This window comes from Hemibagrus wyckioides, linkage group LG25 (genome assembly GCF_019097595.1).
Source record: "Hemibagrus wyckioides isolate EC202008001 linkage group LG25, SWU_Hwy_1.0, whole genome shotgun sequence".
NCBI classification, from domain to species: Eukaryota; Metazoa; Chordata; class Actinopteri; order Siluriformes; family Bagridae; genus Hemibagrus; species Hemibagrus wyckioides.
In genome coordinates this window covers 11,749,309-11,763,641 of record NC_080734.1, presented here as the reverse complement: position 1 = coordinate 11,763,641, position 14,333 = coordinate 11,749,309, and the positions used below count along the sequence as shown (strand labels likewise).

The 14,333-nt window shown below is 38.9% G+C and overlaps 2 protein-coding genes across 2 annotated transcripts; both read right to left on the bottom strand.

Moving 5' to 3' along the window:
* Positions 1 to 3,794: 3,794 nt before the first annotated feature.
* Positions 3,795 to 5,693, bottom strand: foxc1b (forkhead box C1b). Its single transcript, XM_058379703.1, has one exon. It carries the CDS (start codon positions 5,416 to 5,418, stop codon positions 4,144 to 4,146), a length of 1,275 nt encoding a protein of 424 aa, XP_058235686.1. The 5' UTR covers positions 5,419 to 5,693; the 3' UTR covers positions 3,795 to 4,143.
* Positions 5,694 to 6,037: 344 nt separating this feature from the next.
* Positions 6,038 to 12,480, bottom strand: foxf2b (forkhead box F2b). The gene is made up of 2 exons (XM_058379704.1): positions 11,210 to 12,480; positions 6,038 to 10,441 (listed from the first exon to the last, which is right to left on the bottom strand). The coding sequence occupies exons 1-2, from the start codon at positions 12,120 to 12,122 to the stop codon at positions 10,251 to 10,253; spliced, it is 1,104 nt and encodes a 367-aa protein (XP_058235687.1). The 5' UTR covers positions 12,123 to 12,480; the 3' UTR covers positions 6,038 to 10,250.
* Between the last annotated feature and the right edge of the window lie 1,853 nt (positions 12,481 to 14,333).

The following is a 14,333-nucleotide window of genomic DNA, read 5'->3' as shown; positions in this document are numbered from 1 at the left end:
CATCTTTAATAAACTACTTGCAATAACGAATGAACATCTGTAAGACCCAGCACACCAAATGTCATCGTTGAAAACCAATTTCTGAATGTTCTTTATTTTGTCCTAAGGGTGTTCAGACTTTTGCATCCAACTGTGTAGTAATAAGTGGGTAGACTAATAGCACGTTTCCTAAATGGTGTGTCTCTCAAGAGACTCGCACTCCAAGTTCTTGGAAGAGGCGTTTCACATCAGCATTTTTTTTTTTTTTTTTTGGAAAATTGGAGTTTGAATCTCTTCCATTAGAAGGGCAAGGGCTTATGGGCTTCTGACGGCACCCCGAGCCTGTAGGGTTCAGTTTAAGTTACCGATTTAAAGCATAGAGTCGGCGTGTGCAGGCCTGATTAGAAGCAGACGGCAAAAAACCCAGCGGTAATCTACTGTGTTCACTCTGCAACACACACACACACACACACACACACAGGTGCAAGGGGCCACAAAGCAGAACAGAGCGTGTTCATAGGGTCTGTATGGTTACCCTGTGTGTCAGTCCAAGAGCTTGGACACATGACAGTGAATTCTAATACGTATGAAACCAAATCGATAGTTCGTTAAGCCAAACTGTCAGACATAGGCTACATAAGAAATATTATGCGAAATATGGCAAAATGTGTCTTGGCGTTTAAAACACCCACGCATGCTCAAGGACATACCACCTACTGAGATTGTACGCACAAACACATAAAGAGAGAGAGAGAGAGAAAAAATAGAATCAAATTCAGTATGCCAATTATGAACATATAGTTGCAGGCGAAAATACGAAAAAACGAAGAAAAACAGGGAAAATCAATTAAATTAAAACGAGAAACTATAATATAAACGATTAAATTAATTAATTTATTAATTAACGAAAAGCGACCAACGGATGTTAGTCAAAAGTTGGCTTTTTTCTTCTTCTTTTTTGGCCTTCTCTAAAGCGCCAAACGGATTATTCAGGCTTAAAAGTTTTTCTCTCCTAATGTCAGATTGACCAAAACGGTTTAAAGAGACCCAGGTAACGCACTGTTCTTAAATGATCCTAATCCTAAATATGATCAAATTAATCATCACTTTAGCACTTACTGAAATCAAGTAACAGTAATGTCCAGCCTAAAGAAATGTTTATAAGTAGTCTGAGAAATTATGGTTTTCTCCTCCCCGATATTAACTTATATATAATACATATTTGTTTTCACATTGGTTTATTGATTTTAAACCGGTTTTGTAGCCTCGGAAGTTGCACCACATTTCTAATGACTTAATCGTGTAATATTTAAATATAAATCGTAAGAAAACGTGACATGCCCCCTGAATCAGTTACAAAATTTAAATTAGATAACATGCATTTTTATCTATCCATCCATCCATCTATCTATCTATCTATCTATCTATCTATCTATCTATCTATCTATCTATCTATCTATCTATCTATCTATCTTTTTGTCTGTCTGTCTATCTATCTCTGCGTAAAGGTATATGTGAACGCATGCTTCTTTAATATTGTTAGTTCTGGGTATAATAATAAACAATCAAACAAACCGTTATTTAATTTTTAACCACGGCGACTGTATTCACTAGTGTATACTACTATTTTTTCTTAAACCATCTTGTAACCAAAAAAAGTTTTATTGCGAGAAAATATTTGCTGATGTTCTACAGCTTATTTTCATGTGTAATTGGTGCTTTTTTAACACCAGGTGTGGGAGAACATATCCTACATGCAGTGTTCACATCTTCCACGGCAAGAGCTCTCAAAAAGTATTGTAAAAAAGCCAGTGGTTATGTTCTCAAACCTATTTATATAAAATTGAATTTATACGATTAACTCCTTGAAATGTTTTACAGAAAACTAAATAAACAAATAAATTGGGTTATCCTAAGGTTAGTCAACGTGAATTATAAACGTCGCTTTCTTACACATTTGTGAACCATCTGAAGATGTGGCAAGGCTTGTCAAACGTTAGGCAATAATCTGTTTGGTGAGATTGTGTTTTCTGAATCATAAGAGCATTTTGTTATAAAATGAAAGTAATGTAACGTGGATTTTTACACTGCGCGTTATGTCTCTGAAGTGCAAAGCGCGAGGTTTCCAGCTGCTCAGTCTAAAAGTTCCTTTTAAATATTTTATTATCTAAACTAACAAACATACTAATGCTTAAAAGTTGTCTCTAAATTCCTTTACCTGGATTAAAAATGAGGAAACGTCAGACTGCACTCATATACAGGCCTGTTTGTGAGCGAGCATGTGACTTAAGAGCGTTTGGCACGTTAACTACCGTAGGGCCCTCTCCACGGTGTCGTATTCCCCTCGTGCTTAAGTCAGGCCTAAAACTCTCAAACGATCACAACAAAGACACTTTTCACTGCCACAAGCCCTCATCACTGCCCTCTCTCTCACCTGCATTGCATTTGGTCTTTGCAGACTCAGGTCTGTGCAAACACGTGAAACAAAAAACAAAACAAAACACAAAATATTTAGTTGAATCTATCTTTCTTGTTCTTTCATTTGTCTCATTAATCTATGGAGACTCTCCATAAATTACTTGGCCGATTACACGTTTTAACAGCATCCAAACGTCCACGTTCGCACTCGTGCGGAAAAAGCACTTGACGCCGAGTTCATAAGCCACGGTGCCTCAGACTCCTCTGGGTTTCTTTGCGGTCGGATATAACGGAATTGCATTCGCTATTGATGTTGTCCAATTACATGTGCTTAGCATGTAATCGCAGCCTATTTTTGCAGGTCACGGTTTGTTTAAAGTTTGTTAAATAACACAAATATGAAGTTCAGATGTGACCACAGGGCGCAGAGCATCTGCGTTGGGCCGTGATGCTAAAAATAGACACCGTCTAAACGCAGTCATTTGATTGGGCTAATTGCATTCAATCCCCACATAAGAAAAATGCGGTGGTTTGGTGATTCGGCAGGAATTCGTAAGATATCACTACAATTTTCAGTTTTGCACACGTGCCTTGTTTAACCCTAGTTAACACGAGCCTAAGCGAGTTTGACCGTCGCTTTACGTACATTTTCAGCTAATTAAAATATTTTAAAGATGATTTTAGACAGATGCTAATCTGCAGTGTTATGCTTTGAATGTACATTTGGTACTTGGAGACATGCCACTAGTAACATGGAAACTTCACCTTTGCTTGTTTTGTGAGTCATACCAATATCAAAAAATATTTTGGAGCTTGACTGGGCCTGGTAATTTATTTAGCCTGTATACAATAAATAAAGAATTGAAATGAAATAAACTGATCTAGAGGGATTATTATTATTATTATTATTATTGTTGTTGTTGTTGTTGTTGTTGTTATTAGTAGCAGTATTATTATTAGTGGTGGTGGTGGTAAGAGTAAGGTTGAGTAATAAAAACCTGTCTAAACGAATCTATTATTAATAATAATCCTAATCATAATAATAATAACAATAATAGTTAACTTCTGCTGTAAACCCCCCGTTGCTTTATGAGGAGTTTTGTGCTAGTGCCATGACTTTATGTAAAAAGCAATAATTATTATAAAATTATTAAATAATAATTATAATAATGTATATTATTATTAAACAATAATAATAATATAATAGAGTAACGCTTCTATTCTATTGCATTTTATCTCGCCTGTTGTGGTGCAGCTGATAAAAGGCCTGAAACATGAAATTTGTAAATAGTGTAAAACACAATGTATGCACAATACAACCTTTTCGGCGCGCTACTGCAGGTTGTAAGAAAGCAAAGCCGATAAATCACTCGATCGTTATACTTAGACAGAAAATGAATTTATTTAACAAATAATATATTTCGAGTATTTTTTAAAAAAATCGCAGATTTTGTACACAGTTAGGTTCCGTTTTGTATCATATAAATAAGATTAACATTTGGTTGAAAGTTGGTTCATCTAATTCTTAATGAAATAAATTAATCTAGTGATATAAAGTCTTACAAAAGGCATGTCCGGAAAATCGAAATCTTACACGCCTTTTCAGGCCTTTCAGTCCGGAGTTGCTTTAGCCTTCCCTACTCACCGCTCTTTGGCTCAAAGCTTTGCATTAAATTATTTAAACTGGAATAAAAATGCAAGTCTGTGGGCCAATTTAAATGTGCATTTTGGCTCATATGATTTTGGTCAGAACTTGCTACAGTCGTAGACGAAAGTTCCCGAGGCCCGGTACAGTGGCTGGCTGGAGGAGAAAGGTGTCTGACAGCCTCCGTCGCTTCCGGCCGCCGGTGAGGAGTTGAGCGCGAGCCGCTGTGCCTCGAACGCCGCGTGAAAGCTTGGTTGTTGTGCTCCAAAGCTTGCGCCTAGTTGCGCCACTTCTGCGCTCTGATTGAGGTACCACGGTGCGAGTCGACTCTGTTGCACGTGCGGGTTCTCTTGGCTCGAACTCAGGGTCGCGTGAGAGGACGCGGCTGCGCTTGTTGCGCTCGTGTAATCCGGTAAAGCTTCATTCCCGTGCCCGCGGTCACCAGCATACATGTCGCACTGGTAGACGGCCGGCTGGCCACAGGGAGGACTATAGTGCGCCGGTTGTGTGGGGGGCGAGTAAGCAAGAGGCACGGAGCTCGGTAAAGCAGCACGCGAGGCGGGTAACTCGGCAGCCTGCGGCGGTGACCCGCGTAGCCCTGCGATTATGTTATCCATGCTAAAGGCCTGTTGTGTCGTTTGCGTCTGTGGGCTCCCGTCGCACACGGCCACGCTGCTGCTGTCCGGGCTCTCCGTTTTAGTCACGGAACCAAGGGCTGGGGTGCCAGAGCGCGGAGGTGTGCAAGCTCCATTCTCCATCTTTATATCCCGGAGTTTGACCGGCTGCTGAGCTTCACGAGCCTGGGCCCGGGCCTCCTTGCCTTGTATTTCGCGCTCCTCTCTCTCTTTTATTGCGTCCTTCTTCTTGAAGCGGCGCCGCCGGCGCAGAAAGCTGCCGTTTTCGAACATGTTGTAAGAATCTGGGTCGAGAGTCCAGTAGCTGCCTTTCCCCGGCTTCTTGTCGTCGCGGGGCACCTTGACGAAGCACTCATTGAGCGACAAATTGTGCCGAATGCTGTTCTGCCAGCCTTGCTTGTTCTCCCGATAAAACGGGAAGCGCTCCATGATGAATTGGTAGATCCCGTTCAGCGTGACTCTTTTATCCGCAGAATTTTGGATGGCCATTGTTATCAGTGCGATGTAGCTGTATGGTGGCTTGACCATCTCCTTGGGTTGCTGAGTGGTCGCATATGGGCCATAGGCGCGAGCCATGCCTCCGGGGTACTGCTCGTGCGCTGCGTGAGAGTACATGCTCATTGGTGCCGGGATGCCCGTATAGCCAGCGCCGTTGGCAGCCCGGTAGTACCCCTGATCGCCCGCGATGTAGGGAACAACGCCCAGAGAACTAGGGCTAGACGCGGGGTAGCGCGCGTGCATTGTGCCCCTCACTTCACGGTACTAGGGCGCGGACTTGGCCAGAGTTCTCCCAGCTTTTCTCCGTATCACGTTCTAGATTCACTCAAAACATCCAAAAGTTCAGTGTCCACTCTTACTTCAGCTGTTTGTTTCTAGAAAGTTTGTAGACAAGAGATTACCTGCGCGGATTGTCAGTCGTGCGTCGCGTTAAAAAAAATGAAACGTCTATCAGTCATTGAAAAGAGACAAACTTATGAACTTCCCGCACTTTCCGTCACTTCAGTGAAACCTTTTGGACCGAAAACATAATTCTGGCTTTTTGGCTGTGTGAGTGCTCCTCCCAGAGAGCAGCCCGTGTCCAATGGGCGTTCAGAGCTGTTTATGGAGTCGCAGGATCGAAGCACTTTTCACCCAGTCCAGGGAGGCAGGATACTTAATTGAGTTTGAAGGCATGCATACACCAAAACAGTTCATGCGCGCGCAAAAAAAAAAAGAAGAAAAAAAGATTACTATATTAGAACGATAAAATTCGACAGCTTGGATAATATACTGTTTAGAAGGATTCCCAAACTGATGTGCGTGTTTATGTATTCCCAGTCCCAGCCCAGTTTAACTGATCAGAGGGAAAGTGTGAGATGGCAGAAGTTTTAAGCACAGTGTGTGGGAAGAAACGGCGTATGTTTTTGTCTAGAGCTAATTTCACACATGCCGTCCAGCTGCAGTATTAAAACTCCTGTTCACATTTTATCATACCAAAATATCCTTTATATATTCCATATATTTTACTTATACAGCTGTAGCTGTAATTACCAACCAGCGCCCAGTGTCTGCCAAAGGAGGATGGATTTCCTTTGAACTGTTTTTAATATTTTAAAATGCACCTAATTATAAATTGCTTTCAATGCATTTGAAGGTGGATATAGTTATTAAATGTACATTAGTTGATAGTGGAGCATTTGTCAAGCAGCATCACCGGAAAATGGCAAACATTTTTTTAAAGAGATTGCAGCTTTATTTATTCTAGTAACGAATAAATTAAGCGGTATGATATCTAATACTGCTGTCTAATATTGCTCTAATGCTTCTCTAATACTAATACTTAGTGCTAAGCATGTATTTATTTATTATTAAATGTAATGAGAGAGAGAGAGAGAGAGAGAGAGAGAGAGAGCACCATAAAGCTACTAAAATATTTAATTAGCTTTGTACAATTGGTTCTTGATTCTTCAGCTCCATCAGATCATCTTCAACATAATCTCTATCGTCTTGGTACCCTACACTTTCCCCAGTATATATTTTGTAAGCTACTGAGTGTTTAAAAATATGTGCTTTTACTGAACAAGAAATTGATTAGTCAAGTGCTACGCATTGCGCTCTGTCATTGGCTGCCCCCTCGTGGCGTGTGTAATGATTAATTTAAGCAATATTGAAAACAGATGATTTATGTAAAAATGTAAAAAGCGGATATACAGATGCCATTTGTTTTTAATCAAACCCGTTATTAATCACCTAGTAATCATGCGACTTCTGCCTAATTGAAATCTGTTTATAAGACACTCATGTACCATGTTAATGATTACGAATCGCTGGAGAGCTGGGTATCTGGATATGTGGCTCAAACCCCAGTACAATTTCAAAAAGAATATAAGAAAGCAATTAATATAATTCTTTATGCATTAAATTAATGATCATGTTAGAATCGTCTCCTAATAAGTGTGTGTGTGGGGGGGGCGGTATCTATAGACATTTTAATAAATGAGAGAATGTATTGAAATAAAAAGGTTATAATGTAATGTTAAGATTTTGAATAAGGTGAAAATATTTTAAGTGACATGAATTGCATTATGAATTTGAGTAATAGTTTTTTCCCCCGAAGTAACGGCTTCTGGACTTTTCTCAAGTTTTCGTGTAACAATCCTGAAAACCCAGAAGATCGGAGAAATCTTCTCGTGTTAATGTAGTATTTTTATGTCCACATTATTTTCTATTTCATTTCATCATTTTGATTTCAGTCTAAACTTCTAGGTACTTTTCATGAAGCAGTTTTCTGGCTTTGGTTGGCCTATATATATTCACATAACATGTACCTCTTTTGAATAATATATAAAACAAACAGGATTATTGTCGATCTTAAAATGATTTTGGAAATTACAGTTCATAAATCATTCATAAATTCATATTAGGCTCTTCATCTTTTTGTATAAACCTAGTTTCCCCCTTAAATACATACTCTGTGTAATTTCCTTTACTTCCTCCGTCCCCCCTCTCATTTTTTCTTTATATTATCGCTGATGATGTCCATGTATAGGTAATTTTAGACAGAGGTGTTCAACTCCAGTTCTATAGGGAAAATTGTCAAAACATGCAGGCGTTTGTTCTCCATGGCTGGAGTTAAAAAACACTTGTCTAAGTTCAGGTGTGTGAGTAGCAGAATAGAAGGCTAGTCTGTCTTGGAAGAAAACGGCTCTGTGATCTGCTATACCTTATTTTGACATGAGCGTCCTCCTTCAGAAGCCACTTTTAAGATTTGAAAAAGAAGTAATTACAGTCTATTTGCTCTGTATATGGTGGTTATACAGTTACAGGTTATATTTCTCACTTGAAAACGATTGGTTTAATTATGTTAACTAGGTAACCTTTCTTAACTTTGATTAACTATTTATTGTACAGACCTTTGGCGGACATTTCTTGTCTTCGAATGTGCTGGGAATAAAGATTGACTGACATGATTTTGTTACAACTGTTTAACACAAGGCGGCAGTGTAATATTGCCCAAGGTCCAAGCTGCAAATGTGACCTAACGTTCCATGTGAATGAGTGTGACCAAAAAATAATGTGCTATGGCTGAAATCATATTCAGATTTATTATTTATTAACTTCCAAACCTTTATACTTAATTCTTTGCATGCGATTTATCAGCATAGACTATAACAGATAGGATTCTTCATCTGTTCTCCAAAGAGGTAAGAGTTTTTCAGTTCCCAAAAAGATTTTAGATAACCCTATTTTTGCTACTTTGCCATTACTGTATTATTTCCATTTCTCCTCCAAAATAATATCTAAAATATTATCACTGTTTTTTTCTGCTATGTAGTGTGCATTCTTTTGGCTACCAAAAATACTACCAAAAATTCACATTCTAACTTAATAATAACAGTAACATATCTATCTATCTATCTATCTATCTATCTATCTATCTATCTATCTATCTATCTATCTATCTATCTATCTATCTATCTATCTATCTATTCACCAATGATTTACCTCTTTTGAATAATATAAAAAACAATCAGGATTTATTGTCGATCTTACAATTATTTTTGCAATTACAATTCATAAATACTAAAATGCAGTTCCCAAAAAGATTTTAGGTTGCATAATTACTTGCCTTTACATAAACTAACCCTATCCCATTTTTGCTACTTTGCCATTACTGTATTATTTCCATTTCTCCTCCAAAATAATATCTAAAGTGTTTTTTTTTCCTATGTATTGCATTCTTTTGGCTACCAAAAATACACACACTAACTTAATAATTACAATAACAAATTCTAACTTAATAACAAGCAGCCTTACTTAATTCTGGTGAACTGCTTCCACACGTTTCCCCCCCCAGACTGATTGTGTAGGAGGTCTCTACTCACTGTGCCAAATATTCATTTCATTGTGTGCCTCCTGGGTGTGCATGGTGGGTGTTATATGCTCAATAGGAATTTGGACTTAAGCCCATTCCTGCATGCCCTCTTGCTGAAGCTACAAGTTTATTCCATGCCATAATGCGCACAAAACACTCCTTCTAAATAATTAATATTTATTTATTCTGTGTATGTACAGTGGCATGTAGGCCTAATGTGGCACTGTATAATAACTGTATGTTTTAGCAATTTTGAAAACAAAGACAAAAAAATCCATAGATGTGTGATGGCGCCGTGGCAAAACCTCGCCGCTAGATGGCGGGGCAACATCACAGTTTGTTACTGTTGTTTCAATGTGCATAGACTCACTTCAAGGCCTTCTTTCGTGTGAATTGTCAAACCTCAAATACGAAAATATACGAACAAAATGCCAGGATTTCAATCTGTGTCATTTCTGAAGCAAGAAAAATCTCACAAACATTTTTTGCAAAAGCCCAGGATTTCATTTGAACCTTTTCCTGTTATATCTTATAGATAAAATGATAAAACATGACAATTCTCCTTCAGTAAAAGCCTTCATTTTCTACAGTTATTGCAGCTTTTCATTACTGGTTTATTTAATTGCTTTCTATAGACAGTTGTAAAACAGGGTGATGAAATCACCTTTGGCTTACCAGGCGAGTAATACACGTACTAATGTAGCCTACATCAACCTGGTATTATAATAGTACAGTTTTATATACTTTTTAATTATATCATTTGATGTTTAATGTCAGATTTATATAATAATAATAATAATAATAATAATAATAATAATGTATCCTTTCTTTATATGCTACGTTTGATTATGTACAGTTAGACAGTTAGACGGTAAAGTGGTCACAGCTCCTCCACACAAAAGTGACATTAGTGTCGAGAGCTGTAACAGTTTTCTGCAAGCACTACGCGTGTTCAGATAATAAATCTTTGTTAGATCTTTACTCAGTTCCTGCTCTGCACATTTTGTTGTTTCCCCTGTCTTAAAAACATGTGCCAAAGAGAGAATGAAGAGAACAGAACAGAATGTTTAAAGAATGGGCCTCTAATACACCCTTATAGACATCATTGCCTCAACTCTAATGGACTAGACAAAGAATAAAAATAAAAATAAAAAAACACGACTGGCTTGGGTGTGTTGGATCTTCTGGTTCCTAGATATGTGAATATGATCAGTTTCCTTCACATTACACACGGCTTGACGTCCTGCTGTACACTCGGCTGAACGTGCTGCTGCTGGTGATAATGATGATGGTGATGAGAATAAAATCCACTAGCAGGCGGATGGAGAGTTGAGATTCCACTGAAGTTTAACACAAAGTCTTTTCGTTCATCCACAGGAGTGGAATGGGCCTGATAGCAAGATACGTCCACTGCAAACAAACAAACAACAAATGCAAGTGTACAACTAAATATATTTTTGCGCTATTAACAGATTTCAAAACTCAACTCGGCTGTGTTGTGTTTTGTTCAGGTGAACTCACAACCAATATGTGGAAAACCAGACATAGGCATGGTGTTACGTGCTCTTAAATTGTCGTTTTGTGCAAAAATTAATTTGTCAGTATAAGAAAGTAAATTAATCTGGGCTACAAACGTAAATGCATTGTTTTAAATTCCTGCACAGAAAATGAACACTTATTTTGACAGCGTAGTAATTACCAGCAATTACAGGATATCCGGAAATTTTAAAATATTAAGCACTATTATTTCTCTCGGGACTGGGTTCAGGACACAAATTGAGATATAAATTGTGGCATTTTAAGGTTGCATTTGATTTTGAATGAATGAATGGAAGAAAGAACCTTAAATAATAAATAGCCCAAATTCAGTAACCCCTAGAATGACATCCGACAACAGAAAGCGCACTGTAAGGTTAGTCTTTTTAAACGGTTATATTCTGGCATATTGAAAGATGATCATGTTTCGTGTTTCATGATCTTAAATACATTATAACCAGTTTTTTTTATATATCAAATGTTTTTTTTTTAATGACAAACTTTTAAAATCAAAATCCCACAAACTGCCCAACACTAAATTTCTACTACTGCATATAATGTAGGCCTAGGTAATATGCGTTTTTATGTAGATAAATTAATAAAAATAAAAAGAAGAAGAAGAAGATTGTTTAGATCATATACCTGTCATGTCTGCACCATGTCTGTTGCTCGGCTGCAGATAAGCTTGCTCCATCGAATAGGATGAAGATAATGATGATGTACTTTGCTGTTGTGCAGAGGACCCTGTACTAGAGCTAGTGCGCTTTAGGTAAGGAGAAGAAGGCCAGTGGTGAGCTGTCCCAGAATACTGTGAATGCCCGTCAATTGAACTGCCCGTTGAACAAGAGGAGACTGGACTACTGGTGTTTGCTCCATAGTTTCCATTTGTCGGAAGTGGACAATTACCCATGTGTCCATAGGGGCCAATTTTTAGAGGGTCATACCCGCCACCAGCCACTGGTCCTGAGATCACGTCTAGGTTGTAACCATTAGCATGACAGGTTGGAGGTTGCATGTCAAAATTTTGGGGTAAAATGGCGGAAGTGAACCCGAGGCCATTCATCATGCGGTACATGGGCTTCAGCACTTCACATTTTCTCCGAAATCCCCGCGGTCTCCGCCGGAAGGAGCCTTCCTCGAACATAAATTCACTCGCAGGATCAATGGTCCAGTAGTGGCCTTTTCCAGGGCGCCCCAGGCCTTTGGGCAACTTAATGAAGCACTCATTTAGGGACAAATTGTGTCGAACGGAATTCTTCCATCCCTGGTAAGTGCCTCTGAAGAAAGGAAACCGCGTCTGCAGGAACTGGTAAATCTCGCTCAGAGTGAGACGCTTTGTCGGTGCGCTCTGGATCGCCATCACAATGAGCGCAATATAAGAGTAGGGTGGCTTTTCGGGACGCCGCATTCCCGAGCTGCTCTTTTTACCTTTGCTGGTCACTATGGCCTGGCTTTCAGAACCAGTCGAAGTGTCCATTATTCCGGGATGCATCCCGCTTGACGCCGAACCCGTCCTCATGGGGCTGGTGGAGTCCAGAGAGCTTTCGGTGGTCATCGTCTTCAGCTCTGATGCTCAAGTTCAGCCCAGCTGTCCAATGCCGTTGACACAGAAGATGAATAGCAGATTTATGACCTCATTCAAATCTTTAGATAAAGAATGTCAACCTTTAAAACTGGTGTTTCATGTCTTCATATTTGTTTTCTGAAGCTTATCAAATAGAGAAGAAAGTGAAGCCGTGCGTCATTATATCGTTATCGTATGACTCGTATCGTTATAATGTTTTGAATTTTAGTTCTGCTGTGTTGCTGTTCAGTGTTGAACAGGATATCCATAATCCTCTTCTGAAAAAAGAAATCGACGGTGCCCAAGGCCCCTCAACTAAACAGTCCTCGGGAGCTGAACGCTCAGTAACGCTCCAGCTTCCCTCCTCCTCCATCTCCGCCTTCGTCCGGGATACCCCCACTTACCCCCTCCTACCACCTTCCCCCTTCTAAACCCCCTAATAACCACCCTCTCAAACTGCTTCATCATTTGTCAAACACGAGGCAGACAAATAGCCATGCCAAGCACAGAACCCAGACATGAGCATAGCGAGTACAAGTTCTATTTTCACTACATAATTTCTTTTACTATTTTCAGTATTCACTTGTGCTCTTCTGAAAAGTGTATTCTGTTTCAACAGGCATAAACTACGTGTGTCTGAATTTATTAAAAGACTTTTGTGGAAGAACTTACTAAAAACACAACCATAAGAGACTGAAATGCCGATAGGTATCTTTTTTTCAGCGCCTGTTTGTTTGACAGGGTGGGGACATGCTGTTTATTACAAATGATTTTGACATGAGTGGAAACAGACTTTTTTCCACCAGGCGCATGCTGAGAACCACACACAGAGAGCCATATCAGACTTCAGTCCGGAGGCAAAAGCAAGTCCCCTGAGCTTCACATTTATTAAAGAAACAAAAACCCAATTAGCCCTACAAGCAACACAGAATACCCCCCCCCTTAGTTTTAAGGTGTGAACTATTACGATACTGTTTGGGAAATTCGTTCTAGAAATGCCTATTTATTTTCTTAAAGAAATGCATGTATTAAATATTTCACACACCCGTTCTATTATTATTATTATTATTATTATTATTATTATTATTATTATTACGCCACAGTCTACAAATAATTAAATAAATGTTACTGTGCATTTAAGTGTCTAAATCAATTTTGTATCTCATAATGCTTTAAAGAAGTTTAAAGTTTCCGATATCATTTTTTTTTCTAAACGATCCTACTTGACCGTTTAATAAAAATGATTTTTGCTGTAGTGATAAAAACCTCCCTCTGAAGAGGTAGCTTTCCAAAAAGCTTGATTTTGTTCATTTGAATCAGGTGTAATTAGCCTTCTCGGTCGTTGTACTCATTTATGTAGATTAAGCATACACTATTAGAAAAAATTACTAGTGTCAGAACTCTTAAAGGTTCATTGAATGTCCTTTTGATGAAATCTTTATACGTTCAATGTAGAGCTATTTGTTTATCTGAAAGAGTTTGCACCATAATTATTATAATAGAAACATAATAACCTTATGCTATCCGAAGTACTCTTATTTTTTCCCTATATGTGTATTTCGTGTTTGTACAGAGGGCACAGATTGTTTCAGGATATACCCCACAACCCCCATGAGCACATTCATAAGTGAATGAGTAAAGGCCTGCGAAATAAACAATGCGCAACTGCACTGTTTTCCACGCGGAGCTCGATGAGGATGTGGATGAAACGTTCGCAGATCGAGTTTTTCGGGTCGTTTTCCGCCGCCCGCGGAGCTCCTTACATCCCTGCTGAGTCCCGGATGTCCAGTCGGACTGAAGGAAGCTCAACTCTGCGCTACTGTACTTTGAAGCTACGGTTACTGACCTACACAAAGACTCACCGGTGTTCTCTTACGCACGGAACTATTTTAATGCACACTTTACGCACTTTACCACAGCAAATCTATTTAAAAATATACTTGATATTTGGTTTGCGTCTTATCCAAGACTTCATGTCTGTATGCTATTGTTTAAGCTGTGAAGGTTTCAATGTCTTGACGGTTTCTCTATTTTGGGTCTTGAAGTCCATTTGAAAATGAAATGTAATTACCATTTTTCCTGTTTGGCTTTGTTTGCCTGCCCCGCTGCTAGAAAAACTATGCACGTGTTAGGGTCTTAATTGTTTTAACACATTTAAACCTAAGAATAGGCATAATGAGCTATGGCTTTTACCCCAGTCTA